Source organism: Rhinatrema bivittatum, chromosome 5, assembly GCF_901001135.1.
Source record: "Rhinatrema bivittatum chromosome 5, aRhiBiv1.1, whole genome shotgun sequence".
NCBI lineage: Eukaryota > Metazoa > Chordata > Amphibia > Gymnophiona > Rhinatrematidae > Rhinatrema > Rhinatrema bivittatum.
The window spans coordinates 301756798-301774178 of record NC_042619.1 but is presented as its reverse complement, the minus strand read 5'-3'; the positions used below and the strand labels follow the sequence as shown (position 1 = coordinate 301774178).

The 17381-nt window shown below is 48.4% G+C and overlaps 1 protein-coding gene across 8 annotated transcripts in view; it reads left to right on the top strand.

Moving 5' to 3' along the window:
* Positions 1-16393, top strand: part of LOC115092844 — a 69093-nt gene extending 52700 nt beyond the window's left edge. For 6 of the 8 annotated variants that reach the window (XM_029604189.1, XM_029604185.1, XM_029604186.1 and 3 more), the window contains one exon: positions 7136-16393. In XM_029604189.1, coding sequence (XP_029460049.1) covers positions 11708-12679 — 972 coding nt within the window. In that variant the 5' untranslated portion in view covers positions 7136-11707 and the 3' untranslated portion in view covers positions 12680-16393. The remainder of the gene's footprint in view (positions 1-7135) is intronic. The other 2 variants (XM_029604191.1, XM_029604192.1) reach the window with 1 other exon arrangement.
* Positions 16394-17381: the final 988 nt, after the last annotated feature.

Genomic DNA, 17381 nt, shown 5'->3' with positions numbered 1-17381 from the left:
GTATGCCCAGATGGAATATTTTGGGGTGTTTTGTTTTTTTTTATTTAATTTTTTTATTAGAGTTTAGGTTAGTATATGTGTGTGTGTGGGGTTTTTTTTTCTTTTAAGGTTATTTTTGCTCAAATTTTATGTGAGCTTTCTCAGACACTTCAGTGAAACAAATCTCTCTTAAGATTTTCACTCATATAGAAACTGATATGGATTGAGAGGATTGGGCAGCCCCCAAGCCATGGGCCTTCTAGTGAGCAAACCAGAATGCTGCTACACACTTTTGCATCCAGATGACGTGGGAAGAGAGTGAGGGGTATACATGTGGGCCAAGTTTGCCTATTACTGGAAGGAACATAGGGCCAGCCCTTGCTCTATGTATCTGGATATGGAAGAAGTCTCATTATTTTTGGAACTCAGCTAATTCAAACCCACCTCTCCCAACTAAAATGTCTGAAAACTGCCTAAATGTGGGTTTTAACTGAAGTGATTTCTCACATCTTTGGTGAATGGCTGTGATGGAAAACCTTCAGCTCCAGCTAAAACCTAAGAGAACAGACAGGGGATGGTACTTAGCAACTTTGGTTTTTGTCTTGCATGTTTTTTTTTAAGGCTATGCAGTGTCTCTATTGATATTTGGCAAGTCTTGTTGTGCTGTAGGCTTCTCAGGTCTCGTGTACTGTCCAGGGACAAGAATGCCATATTTTAGGTCTGGCAGGAAAACAGGCTAGCAATAATTTTTCTCCTGCCTCTGGAATACATACAGAGCCTTGTTGGGGAAACTAAGAGGCCAGATTCAATGGGCTTCGTTCATCTTGATTGAATATGTAACTGTAGCAGATAAGTTCTCACAGGACTAGCAGGATGGTCACATATGGGTGGCATCACAGGATGGAGCCCGATCACGGAAAACTTCTGTCAAAGTTTCCAGAACTTTGGCCCCTACTGGGCATGCCCAGCAAGGCACTAACCATGCAGCCAGCAGGGGTCCCCCTTCAGTCTTCTTTTTTCCGCGCAGCAGTAGCCTCGCGGTTAAGGAGCTCTGAAGAAGATTACTGACAAGAATTTTCCTCATGAAATTACTAAAATTGTCCCACAGGGGTCCCCTCCTCTAACGTTTCTTAGTCCGCGTTCTCCGGTAAGTTTTATAACCCCATTTCCCATCGATTACTGTCGAGTTTGGCCCTCGTGACCTACTGGCCGTCGACCGTACCGCGGCTCGATTTTTTTCCATGGCCATGGCGTCGGGGTTTCTTCGGTGCCCGGACTGTACCCACACCCTGTCTATCACAGACCCCCATAAAGTCTGTGTAATGTGTTTAGGACGCGAGCACAATGTCTTGACCTGCACCAAATGTGCCTTAATGACACCGAAGGGTCGCAAGGCCAGAATGGAGAAGATGGAACTTCTCTTCCGTGCTCAAACCCCGACTCTGTCCATTGCATCAACGTCGTCAGAACCGGCACCATCAACGTCGTGCCAACATCGACCACCAACCGGTGACCTACCGGCATCGACGACTTCTAGGCCATCGACACCCTCTACTCCCCCTCAGGATCGAGGGGATCGCAGGGAAAAACATCGCCATCGACACCGTAAGACTCGGACCATCAAGGGAGCGAAATCATCGACCTCGCCATCATCCGAGCCGCTGTCGAAAAACCCTGTCCAGGAAAGGCACCGACCATTCCTGCGACCAGGTCACCGAGGCAACCCTCACCCGATCGGGGATCAGGAGCCGCGACTCCGCCTTTAACGGTGGCCCCTCCGGCTATGCCTCTGCCTCCTTCTTCTGTTCCGGAGCCGGGGCTCCTTGCTCCAGGTCTCTGAGAAGAACTGGACCAGATGGTTCAGGAGGCCATTGACAAGGCGATAAAACGTCTTCAGGTTCCTCCGGCACCGCCTCTGGAACTGACCATTGACCCGATTCCAGCAGTGCTGGCACCGCTGCTATCCGGGATGGAAGCACTTATGGCCGCTTTTCCACCAATGGATCCCGGGGCTCCGATGCCCTCCCCACTGACAGCATCATCGGGAGGAGAAACACCGTTCCGCATCCCTCCATCGGGGATTCTGCTTCAGCCATCGATGCCAATAGGTCCCTCGCCACCAACCCATCCATCAGTGCCGATACGTCCGTCTGCGCCACCAAGTCATCCATTGATGCCTTCAATGCCTGCACCAGTGCCTCTGATAATTCCTCTGATTCCTTCGGAGCCTAGACCGGGTCCTTCAGGTATACAACGACCCTGTCCCCCTAGAGTTCCTTATGATACCTGGGGTGATGATACCTCAACAGACACTGATGATTTACCTTCACCTACTGAGAGTAGAAAGCGTTCTCCCCCAGAGGACCTTTCCTTTATAAATTTTGTGAAGGAAATGTCTGAATTGGTTCCTTTCCAATTACAGACAGAACAGGATGATAGGCACCAGATGATGGAGTTGCTCCAATTCCTGGATGCCCCTAAGGTAATCACCTCTATTCCCATTCATCAGGTCCTTCTCGATCTCCTCAAGAAGAACTGGGAACATCCTGGATCAATTGTTCCAGTACATAGGAAAGCTGACACTACCTATTTGGTACAGTCAGCCCCAGGTTTTCAAAAATCACAGCTTGATCACCACTCAGTTGTGGTAGAGTCTGCACAAAAGAGGGCAAAAAGGTCAAAGCCTCACTCGTCTGTTCCTCCTGGAAAGGAACAGAGGTTCCTAGATAACATTGGTCGCCGAGTATTCCAAGGAGCCATGCTCATCTCCCGAATTGCCGCCTATCAGCTTTATATGACCCAATATAACAGAGTCATTTTTAAGCAGATACAGGACTTCTCAGACTTCTTGCCTCAACAATTTCAAGAACAATTACAAACCCTAGTAAACAAGGGGTTTGAGGCAGGCAAGCATGAGATTAGAACATCTTATGACATTTTTGACACCCCTACTAGAGTGTCTGCAGCTGCTATTTCGGCGAGATGGTGGGCCTGGCTCAAGTCTTCTGACCTACGCCCAGAAGTACTAGACCGGTTATCCAACCTGCCTTGTATTGGAGATAATCTGTTCAGTGAACAGATTCAACGGACAGTGGCAGAATTAAAGGATTATCATGAGACCCTAAGACAGCTCTCTTTGATGCCTTCCGACTTCTCCTCAAAACAGCCCTTTAGAAAAGACTCTAAGAAGTCTTTCTTCCGCCTGAAGAAGTCTTACTCGCCACCAACCAGATCCCGTGCCATGAGACCTTATCAAAAACCGCAGTCTCGTCAAGCCCATAAACAGAAACCACAGGCAGCTCCTCAACCAGGACCTGCTTCCAGTTTTTGACTTCCACTTAGAAAGCAGCAGCCACATTCCTCTGTCGCACATCCCAGTGGAAGGTCGATTGTGCCACCTCACAACATGTGGCATTCAATCACATCCGACCAATGGGTATTGGCAATCATTGCTCAGGGTTACCATCTCAACTTTCTCGCCCTGCCACCGGACTCCCCACCTCTACAGACTTGGAGAACATCCGATCACTCCATTCTTCTGGATCAAGAGGTCTCTCTCCATCTCCAGTCAAGAGCAATATTCTCAGCAAGGCCTAGGGTTCTATTCCCGGTACTTTCTAATCCCCAAAAACTTGGGAGGCGTCCATCCTATTCTGGACCTATGGGCCCTCAACAAGTACCTCCAGCGAGAAAAGTTCAAGATGGTCACCTTGGGATCGCTTCTACTTCTTCTACTAAGAGGAGACTGGCTCTGCTCTCTGGACCTCCAGGACACATACACCCACATTGCCATAACTCCAGCTCATCACAAGTACCTGAGGTTTCTAGTAGTCCCCAAGCACTATCAGTACTGAGTGCTTCCATTCGGCCTAGCATCTGCAGCACAAGTCTTTACAAAATGCCTCGTAGTCGTCGCAGCCTTCCTCAGGACCCAAGGTGTTCACGTCTACCCCTATCTGGATGATTGGTTGATAAGGGCTCCCACTCAGCAAACTGCTCTGTAGTCCTTCAATCTAACCTTACACACGCTAATTTCGTTAGGGTTTCTTGTCAATTACGACAAATCCTATTTAGTCCCATCTCAAACCTTATCATTCATTGGGGCAGACTTGGACACCTTACAGGCAAAGGCTTTCCTGCCTTGACAATGAGCACTAACTCTTGTGTCTCTTGCTCACCAGCTGCAGTCTCAGCACTCCGCGACTGCACGCCAATTTCTCATCCTTCTTGGTATGACATGGCGTCCTCAGTCCATGTCATACCAATGGCCCGCTTGGCCATGAGACTCATGCACTGGACTCTAAGGTCTCAATGGACTCAAGCTATTCAGCCTCTGTCGACCGTTGTCCACGTCACAGACCCACTCCATCTGTCTCTCGCCTGGTGGAAAAATCAGACTAATCTCCTCCAAGGCTTGCCCTTCCAGGTACCAAATCCTCAAATCACTCTCACCACCGATGCTTCCAATCTCGGTTGGGGAGCCCACATAGCCGGTCTGCAGATGCAAGGATCTTGGTCTCCAGAGGAAGCCAAACACCAAATAAATTTCCTGGAGCTTTGAGCAATCAGATATGCTCTAAGGGCTTTTCAGGATCGCCTCTCAGATCAAGTCATCCTGATCTAGACGGACAACCAGATGGCAATGTGGTACATCAACAAGCAGGGAGGCACAGGCTCCTTTCTTTTGTCAGGAAGCTGTGCAGATTTGGGAGGAAGCTCTCTCCCATTCGATGTACCTCAGGGCCACCTGGTTGCTGGGAGTGGACAATGTGCTGGCAGACAAGCTGAGTCACGTCTTTCAACCACACGAGTGGTCTCTCAACCCCTCTATAGCGAACTCCATCTTTCAACAATGGGGATATCCTCGGATAGACCTCTTTGCGTCCCCACAAAACCGCAAAGTGGAGAACTACTGCTCTCTCATTCGCAGCACGCTCTCTCTACCCAGAGACGCATTCTCCCTCTCATGGGCAACCGGTCTGCTCTACGCATTCCCTCCACTTCCACTTCTATTGAAGACTCTCGTGAAGATACGTCAGGACAAGGGAACCATGATCCTGATAGCACCTCACTGGCCACACCAAGTGTGGTTTCCAATACTTCAGGATCTCTCCATCTGCAGGCACATTCCCTTGGGAAAGGACCCGCTTCTGATCACTCAGAACGACGGGAGCCTACGCCATCCCAATCTTTACGCCTTATCCCTGACTGCATGGATGTTGAAAGGTTAATCCTTCAACCACTTAACCTTTCTGAACCAATTTCCCGTGTCTTGATTGCTTCACGGAAGCCTTCCACAAGAAACAAATGGAACAGGTTTAAGTCATGGTGCTCTTCAGTCCCTTGACCCCTTTACCTGTCCAGTTACCAAGTTTTTAGACTATCTCTGACATTTATCAGAGTCAGGTCTAAAACCATCTTCCATCAGAATGCATGTTAGTGCAGTAGCCGCCTTCCATAAAGGTGTCGGGGATGTTCCTATATCAGTACAACCCCTTGTAACACGCTTTTTGAAGGGCTTGCTCCATATCAAGCCTCCACTGCCTCCTCCGGCCCCTTCTTGGGACCTTAATCTGGTTCTTGGTCAGCTCATGAAACTGCCTTTCGAGCCTCTTCACTCTTGTGAACGTCGATATCTCACATGGAAAGTGATTTTTCTTTTGGCTATCACTTCAGCTCACATAGTGAATTGCAGGCTCTAGTTACCTATCCGCCTTACACTAAACTTCTGCAGGACCGGGCGGTACTCCGCACTCACCCTAAATTCTTGCCCAAGGTAATATCGGAGTTTCACATTAATCAATCCTTTATACTACCTACCTTTTTTCCCAGGCCCCATGCCAACCCAGGAGAACAGGCTCTGCATACCCTAGACTGTAAACGGGCTCTAGCGTTTTACCTAGACCGTACAGCTGCCCACAGGGAAAACACTCAATTTTTTTCCACCCTAACAAGTTGGGGAAGCCTGTGAGTAAGCAGACTCTCTCCTCCTGGTTGGCAGACTGCATATCCTTCTGCTATCAGCAAGCGGGCATTCCATTTCAAGACCGTGTTAAAGCACACTCTGTGAGGGCCATGGCGACTTCAGTAGCACACCTACTATCGGTGCTGCTTCCTGACATTTGCAGGGCTGCAACCTGGAGTTCTCTCCACACCTTTACAGCCCAGTATTGCTTGGACAAAGCCGGAAGACAAGATTGCATCTTCGGCCAGTCTGTCCTTCGTAACCTATTTACAACGTGATGTACCAACACCCTTCCGCCTGCCCAGTGGGGTTCAGGATGCCCTCTACCAAATTCCACCCCAGTTGTTGTGCCTATTGCATGCCGTTGGGTACATTTGGTGCATGTTAGGACATCCTCAGCTCGGTACTCACCCATATGTGAGGACTACCATCCTGCTTGTCCTGTGAGAAAGCAAATGTTGCTTACCTGTAACAGGTGTTCTCACAGGACAGCAGGATGTTAGTCCTCATGAAACCTGCCTGCCGCCCCACAGTTTGGGTTCGTAACGTTTTGTTGTTTTATTTTTCGGCACTGCCTGTAGCTTTTAAACAAGACTGAAGGGGGACCCCTGCTGGCTGCAGGGTTAGTGCCATGCTGGGCATGCCCAGTAGGGACCAGTCAAAGTTCTGGAAATTTTGACAGAAGTTTTCCGTGATTGGGCTCCATCCTGTGATGTCACCCATATGTGAGGACTAACATCCTGCTGTCCTGTGAGAACACCTATTACAGGTAAGCAACATTTGCTTTCTCCTCCTTTCCTTAATAAATGTAATTTGAATGCTCTGGAGCCTGCTTTAGAGGGGAAATGAGAAAGTTAACCAAATTTTCCATGGTTGCACATGGTGTGGAGAAATTGTTTAACGGAACAAAGTCTAAAATGAAGAATTGGCCCCTGTGATTTTAAGGGTGCAAATAGAGAAAACGAGGGAGTGGGTGCAGAGATGTGAGCAGCATTTTTGGCCAATATTGATGCAACCATAGTTGACCTTGGATAGCTGTTGATGTGTTGCACCTTAGAGAAGGACTCTAAGAGAAAACACTTCCCCTTTTCCTTTCCCTATCTGGCCCCAAGACTTTTTTTTAGTTTCTGCTGATTTGTTATTGTGTGTTTGTTTCCCCCCCTCTCCCCCCCCCCCCTCTTAACATCACAGGAACATGAAGCGCCACAAGGCAAAGCCACTGCCAGACAGACTGCTTCCAGACAAGACCATCTGTTAAAGTGCTCCCGAGCTGGTTGAGGAGTTACGTTTGCCATCTGGAATCACCCCCAGCAATTGGTGGAGGATCAGCAGGGCACGTGTCTTGCATTTCTTATTCCTCCGAGCCTGTTGCTGGGCCTTGGGGTCTCTGAAGTCTTGGTCAGCACAGCCTCCACTCTGTGATGGGAGTAGTAGGAGGCTGCAGGGAGTGGCTCCGATGTTGCCTCGTCCATGGAAGAGGGCATGGTGTTCCAGGACAGAACAGCGCAGGCCTCAATTCTGATGTATTTGGGACCTTGGAAACGACAGATATTGAGAGGCTTCTCTACTTTGCACAATGATTACCTCTTCTTTTTTATATATACACATGTATATATTTTTTCTCAGCCTGATGCATTCTGTTCCCTGTAATCCTGTTTTATCTCAGAGAGAGAGAGTGAGGATAGGTTTTTCAGATGTGATTTAAATAGAAATGGGTAACCTTGAGACTCCAAACAGCCAAGTTTGTGCAGCATGTGCTGTCTCTTTAGCAGGTCTTGAAAATGATTAGGGGGTCTGGAAGAGGATCACAGAGATGCTTCCTGCTGAGCAGAGGTACAAACCAGTCCTGTTTTACTCACCGTGAGGCAAGGCTATGGCCCCCAATTCCACCCCCCCCCCCCCCAAAAAAAAATAATCCTCAGAACTAATGCTAGGAATGAATCTTTATTAAGCTATACGAGAAGTGATCCGGGGGGATCTTACAGTAATGCATGTCGTGCAGATAGATGGAAACAGCTCGTGTTAAAAGGCACTGTGCAGAAAGGATATGTGAAGACAGTGCCTATGAGATGAATCTTTGACACTGCAAAGGAGAAGGTAACAAATGATGAAAAGTATAATTTGGATTTTTAACCCACCTTTCCAAATAATGCTCAAGGTGGCTCACAGTAAAAGAAGTAATTAAGGTACAAATGCACTCTTCCTGAAAAGAATGGATATGAATTCTGTTTTGTGGTGCTGGGGTTTGGATTTTTATTTTTTGTTATATATGAACTGTTAACGATTAACAGAGCCCTGTAAAACAAAACTGCACATTCATTTTTATGTGTCATCAGCAATTACTGGGGCCAGTGTAATCAGGGATGCTAACTTTAGCGCGGGTTTTTACTCCTATTATAGCATGCATTTTTCTACAATAAGTTAATGCTGGTATGTAACGGGTCTTAACTTCTTAAAAAGAAATGCATGCTAAACCAGGAATAAAAACCTGCAATAACATTAGCATGGGTGCATGCAAATCCCATGTAAAAAAATGCAGGGAGGTGCATTAAAGGGCAGACAGCTTAAAGCACCTTTTCTAAACACTGGAAACTTAACTCTTGGGTCAGAGCAGGAGTAAAACTTTAACTCACGTTTCTGGTGGCCATGTTATACTATTGCTGTGCTAGGCGTGTTAGTTTGAAATATGAGTTTATTCCACCTCAGACCCAGGAGTTTAAATTTCACTGTAAAATCTCAGGGTGGGCACTAACAGCTGAATAGTTCACACTTTAGCACTACATGAGTGCATACTGTCCAGCTATTCAGAAAACAAAGAAAACCTGTGTTCCCTGTACGTACCCGGATCAGTCCAGACAGCTGGGTTATGCCTCCCTTCCAGCAGGTGGAGTCAGAGAACAAACTGAAAAGGCACCCCCTGATAACCAGGGGTTATCCCAAGAAGGAGGACTCCTTCCGTCCCATCCTGGACTTGATACTGGATTCCCTCAGTATTTCTCTGACTCCAGCAGGTGGAAGACAGCATACCCTGTGGTCCTGCTCTTATTCAGTTCATTTCTTTTGTTGTTGAATCTTTATGCTTTAACTTTTGGCCAATGATTAGATCAACAATTTAGTGAATATATTAAAAAAAAAAAAAAATTCTATCATAGCCTGCGCGTCCCCGGGCCTCCAGAAGGGGTGGAACTTCACCCAGCTGCTTTGTTTTTGCTTTGCAGAACTCAGGGCTGTCAGCCATGCCACGGGGAGTTCAGTGCTCTGCTTGTGGAGAGTCGGCAGCATGACTCTTCCGCGACAGCCTGTGCTCCCGGTGCTTACCGGGGGGTGAGGGTACCTCACAACTGCCTCTCCCGGGCAGCAGATCGACCCCGCGAGGGCGGGGAGCAAATAATTGGGCACTGGAGGGGGGTCCAGTCAGTTGGTCCCGTTCCCGCGGAGCGCGGGAACGGCGGCCATTTTGAATATTTCCCCCGCAGTAGAAGAACAGAGCTCCGGAGGAGGGAACTTCCCTCCCCACCGCGTTTTAAGCCCGGTCCCGCCCCCCCGATGACATTTCCCAGCCTCTGCCACCTTCTCCTACTCCCTCGGCACCAAAGGAGGGGGCCTTAAAGAGACAGCACCCTTTTTCTTCGCAGTTTGTGCTGCTGTTGCACAAAGCTTATTTAGATGCAGAGGCTGATGATTTTCAGCTTCCGCAGCAGTCCAAAAGGCCCAGGCCTGATCCTCCAGCGCTCCCATCGCTGCGACCGGCCATAGCACTTCCGTCACTGCCGAATTGTTCAATTGACCCCGTGCCTCTAGACCCCAATCAAGATCTGGGAGATCACATGGGCGACGATGTGGATCCCGCAGCGCCGGGGGAGGGGGGACGATCCAAGGGTGCTTCGTTTGTTCCAGAGGGAGGAGTTGGATCCGTTCATTCCGCATGTGTTGGTGGAACTGGATTTACTGGTCCCACAGGCTGGGATGGATAAACACCCGGGGGATCCCGTCCTGTCCAGTCTTCGTGCTCTCCCTCTAGCCTTTCCTTTCCATCCTAGCCTTTTACAGCTCATGACTCGCGAATGGGATGTTCTGGAGGCTACTCTTCGCGTCAGTAGAGCGATGGAAAAGCTCTATCCACTACCGGACGAGTATCTGGAACTTTTTAAGACTCCCAAAGTGGATTCCGCTGTTTCGGCTGTCGCCAAGCACACTACTATTCCAGTGACGGGCGGCACGGCCCTGAAGGATCTTCAGGACAGAAAGCTCAAAATTCTGCTTAAAAGGATATTTGAGGTGTCCGCCCTTGGGTTGAGAGTTGCGGTTTGCAGTAGTTTTATGCAGAGAGCCACTCTCCGATGGGTTCAGCAGCTCCTTACTGCACAGGAATTTACCACCGGACGAGGCCGAGCAGGCAGACCGCCTGGAGGTGGCTGTTTCCTATACTGCGGATGCCCTCTATGATCTACTGCGAACTTCTTCTCGGGCAATGTCCTCCGCGGTGGCAGCAAGGAGGCTACTGTGGCTGCGGATTCCTCGTCCAAGTCTCAGTTGGATTCTTTTCCCTTTAAGGGTAAGCTTCTCTTCGGTGATAACCTGGAACAGCTTATCAAGGACTTGGGAGACAATAAGGGGTACAAGTTGCGGGAGAACAAGCCTAGGTCTACTCGCCCTTTCTCTTCCTTTCGCGGTCGTTTTCGAGGCCAGAGGCATTTTCATTCGGCTAGGGCACTGTCCTTCCCGTCTCGGCAAGCTCCGTCTAGGTCCCAGGTTTGGGCCCGTTCCTTTCGGGGTAGATGGCCTTCCCGAGATGGTGCCTCCCAGGGCTTCAACAATAACAAGGTAGCTCAATGAAGGTGTGCCGGCCCATTCCTCCGTTCCGGTGATCGGGGGCTGTCTCTCTCTCTTTCGGGGGGAATGGCTCAAGATCACGTCGGATCAATGGGTCTTAGACATTATAAGTCACAGTTACGCTTTAGATTTTGCTTTCCCTCTAAGAGATCTCTTCATGGTGTCCCCTTGCGGGTTGCGGATGAAACGGCAAGTGGTGCTCCAAACCTTGGATCATTTGAAGGCCCTGGGAGCGATCATCCCGGTCCCGCCGGGAGAGTATCTGACAGGCCGGTATTCCATATACTTTGTAGTTCCCAAGAAGGAGGACTCCTTCCGTCCCATCCTGGACTTGAAACAGGTCAACAGAGCCCTGCAGGTTCCCCGTTTTCGCATGGAAACCTTGAGATCAATCATTGCGGCAGTGCACAAAGGAGAGTTTTTGGCCTCTTTGGATCTGAAAGAGGCTTATCTACACATAGGTATTCAGGAGCATCATCAGAGATTTCTCAGATTCATGATTCTAGGGGAGCATTATCAATTTCAAGCGCTCCTGTTCGGTCTGGCAACGGCGCCCCGTATGTTCACCAAGGTCATGGTGGTGGTAGCGGCATCGCTGAGAAAAGAAGGGATTTTGGTTGATCCCTACCTGGACAACTGGCTCATACGAGGGAAGACGCAGAGCCAGTGCGAGCAGGCAGTTCACTCGGTGGTGCTTCGACTCCAGTCCTTGGGTTGAGTGATCAACCTTCCCAAAAGCCAGCTGATTCCCTCACAGGACTTGGAATTCCTGGGTGCCCGATTCGACACGAGAGTGGGCAAGGTGTTTCTACCCGTAAAGTGAATGGACAAGTTGATGTTTCAAGTTCGACTACTGGCCATTCCGTTGCCCATCGCCTGGGATTATTTACAGGTTCTTGGTTCTATGGCTTCTACTCTGGAAATGGTCCCATGGGCGTTCACTCATTTGAGACCTTTACAGAGGGCGTTGCTCTCCCGTTGGGACCCCAAATCCGAGGATTTTCATCTTCAGTTGACTCTCCTGGAGCCGGCGCGAAGCAGTCTCCAGTGGTGGCTAATCCCGGAGCACTTACAGCAAGGGATGGATTTGGAGAGCCCTCAGTGGTTGATCATGACGACAGACGCCAGCCTCTCCGGTTGGGGGGCGGTGTGCCAGTCACACTCTGCTCAGGGCCTGTGGTCACTTCAGAGTCCAGATGGTCCATAAATCACTTGGAAACCAGAGCGGTTTGTCTGGCCTTACGCAGCTTCCTTGCCTTGGTCTGGAATCGGTCAGTGAGGATCCTCTCCGACAATGCTACCACAGTAGCATACATCAACAGTCAGGGCGGAACACGAAGTCGACTTGTGGCTGCAGAAGCAGACCAGCTGTTGGCATGGGCGGAACGCAATCTGCAGCATATAGCAGTGTCTCATATAGCCGGAGTAGACAACATCCAGGCAGATTTTCTCAGTCGACAACAGCTAGACCCAGGAGAGTGGGAACTATCCGAGGAGGCGATGCAGCTCTTGATTCGGAGGTGGGGGGTCCCCCGCCTCGATCTAATGGCAACTCGAGCAAATGCAAAAGCGGCACGATTTTTCAGCTGCAGAAGGGAACACGGAGCGGAAGGAGTGGACGCCCTGGTCCTTTCTTGGCCCAGCAATGTACTCCTCTATGTGTTTCCTCCTTGGCCTCTAGTGGGCAAAGTGCTCAGAAGAATAGAGCCCCACCAGGGTCCGGTAATCCTGGTGGCTCCAGAGTGGCCGCGAAGACCCTGGTTCGCAGACCTGATCAACCTGGCAATCGAGGGTCCCTTGCGTCTCGGCCACATCCCAAACCACCTCCATCAAGGTCCGGTATTTTTTGATCAGGCGGAACTCTTCTATCTAGCGGCCTGGCTTATGAGAGGCGCCAGTTGAGGAAAAAGGGATACACTGAGTCAGTGATTTCTACTCTGCTTCGTGCGCTCAAGACTTCCACATCGCTTACGTACGCTCGGGTTTGGAAAGTCTTTGATTCCTGGTGTACCGGTTTTCAGGTTTCCCCAAGGAGGGCCACGGTAGTCCACATCCTAGGATTTTTACAAGAAGGTCTGAAGAAGGGGTTGGCGTACAGTTCCCTTCGGGTTCAGCTAGCAGCCTTGGGCTGTCTGCGAGGCCCCGTGGATGGTACTTCCCTCGCGGGCCATCCAGATGTGGCACGTTTTTTGAAAGGCGCCAAGAATCTAAATCCTCCAGTTCAGCAGGTCTGCCCGTCGTGGAGCTTGAATCTGGTTCTACGAGCTCTATGCGCCCTGCCTTTTGAGTCCCTCAAACGGGCCACGTTGAAAGATTTGACACTAAAGACAGTGTTTCTCGTGGCTATTTGTTCAGTGAGATGGATATCAGAGCTCCAAGCATTGTCGTGTAGGGAACTGTTCTTCTGGTTTTCATCTTCTGGAGTTTCGCTTCGGACAGTGCCATCCTTTCTCCCAAAGGTGGTGTCAGCCTTTCATGTCAACCAGTCTGTCAAGTTGCTGGCCTTCTCAGATTTGGATCTTGATTCCCCTCAGGCTCAGGAGTTGCGAAAGTTGGACGCTCGTCAAGTCCTTCTCCGGTACCTGGAAGTGACTAATGTGTTTAGGTTGTCGGACCATCTCTTCGTGCTCTGGAGTGGACCTAAGAAGGGTCAGTATGCGTCTAAGACTACTATTGCCCGATGGTTGAAGGAGGCCATCGCTTCGACGTATATATGTAAGGGCCGTCCGGTACCTGAGGGTCTTAAGGCTCATTCTCTTAGATCTCAGGCAGCATCTTGGGCAGAGAGTCAAAATGTTTCTCCTCAGGAAATTTGTAGGGCGGCGACTTGGAAATCTCTGCACACTTTTGCTAGGCATTATCGCTTGGACGTCCGGGCTCCAGATGCGGATTGTTTTGGGAGCGCGGTTCTTCGAGCGGGACTTACCAGATCCCACCCCATTTAGAATGGCTTGGGTACATCCCAGCTGTCTGGACTGATCCGGGTACATACAGGGAAAGGAAAATTAGTTTCTTACCTGATAATTTTCGTTCCTGTAGTACCATGGATCAGTCCAGACGCCCGCCCAGGTGGTTAGGTAAGTCCATCGTTTCCCTTTTCTTTCTCTTGCAGAGTATACAGATTTTTCAGATGAATTTCAGAAGATGAGCGATTCATTGAACTGTAAGGTGGGAGCAATCTACACTCCTTGCAACTTTGTAATTAGTTTGGTCCTCGGACCATGTTTGAGCCATTTGTTATTGGTTTTTTGCTCCAGTCATTGGCCATTGGTTTGTTCGGCAGTTGGATTGGGTTTCTTCTTTCTGCTTGGTTATTCATTATATTGAGGGACCACAGGTGGCACACTGGGTTATCAGGGCGTGCCTTTTCAGTTTGTTCTCTGACTCCACCTGCTGGAAGGGAGGCATAACCCAGCTGTCTGGACTGATCCGTGATACTACAGGAACGAAAATTATCAGGTAAGAAACTAATTTTCCTACTGGTGCCTGCCTCAGAAATTACAAGGAAAATTGAACTCCTGGATCAGAGGTGGAGGCAAGTCACATTTCTGGAGGCCAGTGTTGTCTGTTGTGCCCAGTGTGGTACTCCCACCTCAGACAGGATTTAAATTGCCAGCATAAGTTTTCTGGGGCTGAAACCTATAGCTGAACACTGTGTAAGCTCTCTGGGGAAGGCATCTACAGCTGAACTGTATGTCAGAGCTGGGATGCACAACACCACGTACATCACAACCTCAGGGAGTTTGAACTGTAAATATAACACCTTCTTTTGGTCTGAGGTTAAGTGACCTCACATTTCTGGTGGACATAGTTATTCTGTGGCTGTGCAGAAACAGCTAGACACTAGCACAGGGTACAGCAATGGAATATCAAGGCCACCAGAATTGGAAGTTTAGTCTTTGGCCTGAAGTGGAGTAAATGTTAACTTGAAAATCCATATGGAATGAGCAACTACAGCCATTTAAGGGATACACTGCACCACAACATGTACTGTTCGCCTGTAGGTGCCTGCTATAGAGAGCTTTAATTTCACATGGCATGCCTTGCCCAAATGGCCTTACATGAGAAATTATGCCCAGTGTCACCCTTGCATCCAAAGTCATTTTGGTCACATGGCTTTCAGCTTCAAGTAGTTACTTCCTTACTCCCGTTTTAAACCACTTCTATGCATTAGTGCGGATTTTCAGGTTCATGCACATTTTAGCATGCCTGTTTTGTACTCCTTATTTTACATACTGTTAGCTTACTCTTATCCCACAGCGACCCCTGTTTTTAATATGTATTAAGTAAGGCCCCCACTAAAATTTAACTCCAATTTTATTACATTGGGCAGACTGGGAGTAAATATTGCATTCAGATTTTGCTTGCCTCCTTTGTATCTGAGGCATATCTCAGCCAATCTAATACTTTCATTGCCATGCACACCAGACTGAAAAGAAGAGAGACTGCTGCCATCACAGCTGCATAGCAGAGCTGGATAAGAAAATTACGTCTATTTTTAGTGTATATTTCTGCTTATCACCTCCCCAGTTCAGTGTTTTGTTTTGTTTTTTTTAATTTATAACTGTATCTAATGGGTATGCTCGGTGCTGTACAGGTCAGACAGAGGTAGGTTCATGCAGAGTATGTTAAATAATTAGCACTTGTTTTGTAGGTAGAGAGAGGGGCGGGCAGTGTGGGTTGTGAATAGGGTAAGAAGGCATTGCTTACCTGAGTAGACATGGAGGGGGTGGGGTGGAGTGGGAGGCATAGCTCAGCAGTAAGCGCTAAACCCCCCCACCCTGCCAGGCTGTGACTGGGTAAGAAGTGCTTACATTGAGGGGGAGCTATTTATAGTGCACTCTTACTGCTGGAGCAATGCTTTTTTTTTTCTCACTGCTGTGCCAGCACCAGTCCTGCTTGCTATTCACTCTGCATCCTGTCCATAGTGAACCTTCTTGATTTGCATATGTTTGCTTTAAGAACCAGGTTAGTCTTGCATGTATTTGCTTTAGTCTGAAAATCACCTGCCTGTGGCCTTCTGAAACTCCTCTGCCTTGTAATCCATCTACCCTACTCTAAACTCTAACATCCCTCTGAAAAGTTGTTGTCAAGTTCAAGCTACCTACTCTTCCCCCTTCTTCTTTAACTTAAAAATGTACTTCACATTTCCTCCTTCCCTTTCTCCTAGCCCAATGCATTTCACTGAAGAATGAAGAGATCCCCATGCTTCCACCATTTTCATTTAAATAGTGAGGTTGCTTTGCCATGCCTGTTTCTGTAACTCTGCTCTACCTATGTTTAATCTGGGTTGTTTTTTGGGGGGGGTTTTCTTTTTAGTTCTTACAATAGAACAGAATAATTTGTGAAAGAAAATGTTTGTACTCTCCTTTAGGAAAAAAGATAAGCACATCTCTTAACACTATTCTCTCATAACAGTAGGGGCCTCCTACCTACTCCCCTCCCCCAACATTGATTTAATGCTGTAAGTAAGGGGTTAAGGAATGCTTGGCTGCATCATTTAGTGTGAGAGAAAATACAATTTTTGGGGGGAGGGTGGGGAAGTTTCCAGAATAAAATCAAGCTGACTTGTTGAAAATTGTGTGTCTATGTTTTCAGAGGATTCCAGTGTGGGCAAATTGGCTGCTAAGCCTGAAAATGTCTCTTTTCTACCTCCTGTCAGCTGCTCTTAAGGGCTGTGGGCTGAATACTATTCCAGGTGTAACTAATATTGGCGTAAAATCCAGAGCTGCCTCTTCCAAACATGCTACCTATATCCAGTTTCCTCCCAAACTGCGGTGCTGTGCTTACTGTGCTCCTAGTGGCTGCCTCTTGGGGGGGGATGGGGAAGGGACTCACAGGCCGAAACAGTACAGTGGAGCGCACTGTTAACCTGCGTTTGGATGCGCATTTTCGATGCGCTAGCTTTACCCCTTATTCAGTAAGGGGTAATAGCGCGTCAAAAACGTGCGTCCAACCCTCCCGAAACTAATAGCGCCCGCAACATGCAAATGCATGTTGATGACCCTATTAGTTATTCCCGTGCAATTCACTAAGTAAAATGTACAGCCAAGCCGCACATTTTACTTTCAGAAATTAGCACCTACCCAAAGGTAGGTGTAAATTTCTCTCGGCACCGGGAAAGTGTACAGAAAAGCAGTAAAAACTGCTTTTCTGTACACCCTCCGACTTAATATCATGGCGATATTAAGTCGGAGGTCCCAAAAGATAAAAATAATTAAAAATTTTAAAAAAATTTATAAATCAGCCCGCGACTCGCGGGTTGAAAACCGGACACTCAATTTTGCCAGCATCTGGTTTCCGAACCCATGGCTGTCAGCAGGTTTGAGAACTGACGCCGGCAAAATTGAGTGTCGGCTGTCAAACCCACTGATAGCCGCTGCTCCTGTCAAAAAAGAGGCACTAGGGACGCGCCAGTGTCCCTAGCACCTGTTTTTACCGCGTGCCCTCATTTGAATAATTTTTATTTACTGAATCGCGCGCACAGGAGAGCGGGCGCTCGCCTGCTCTCCCGCAATTTTTACTGTATCGGCCTCTTAGTGAGTTGCTCTTTTTGCTTCACAAAATAATTTTAACATGTATCACTGTAATGGTGTCTTCTCCA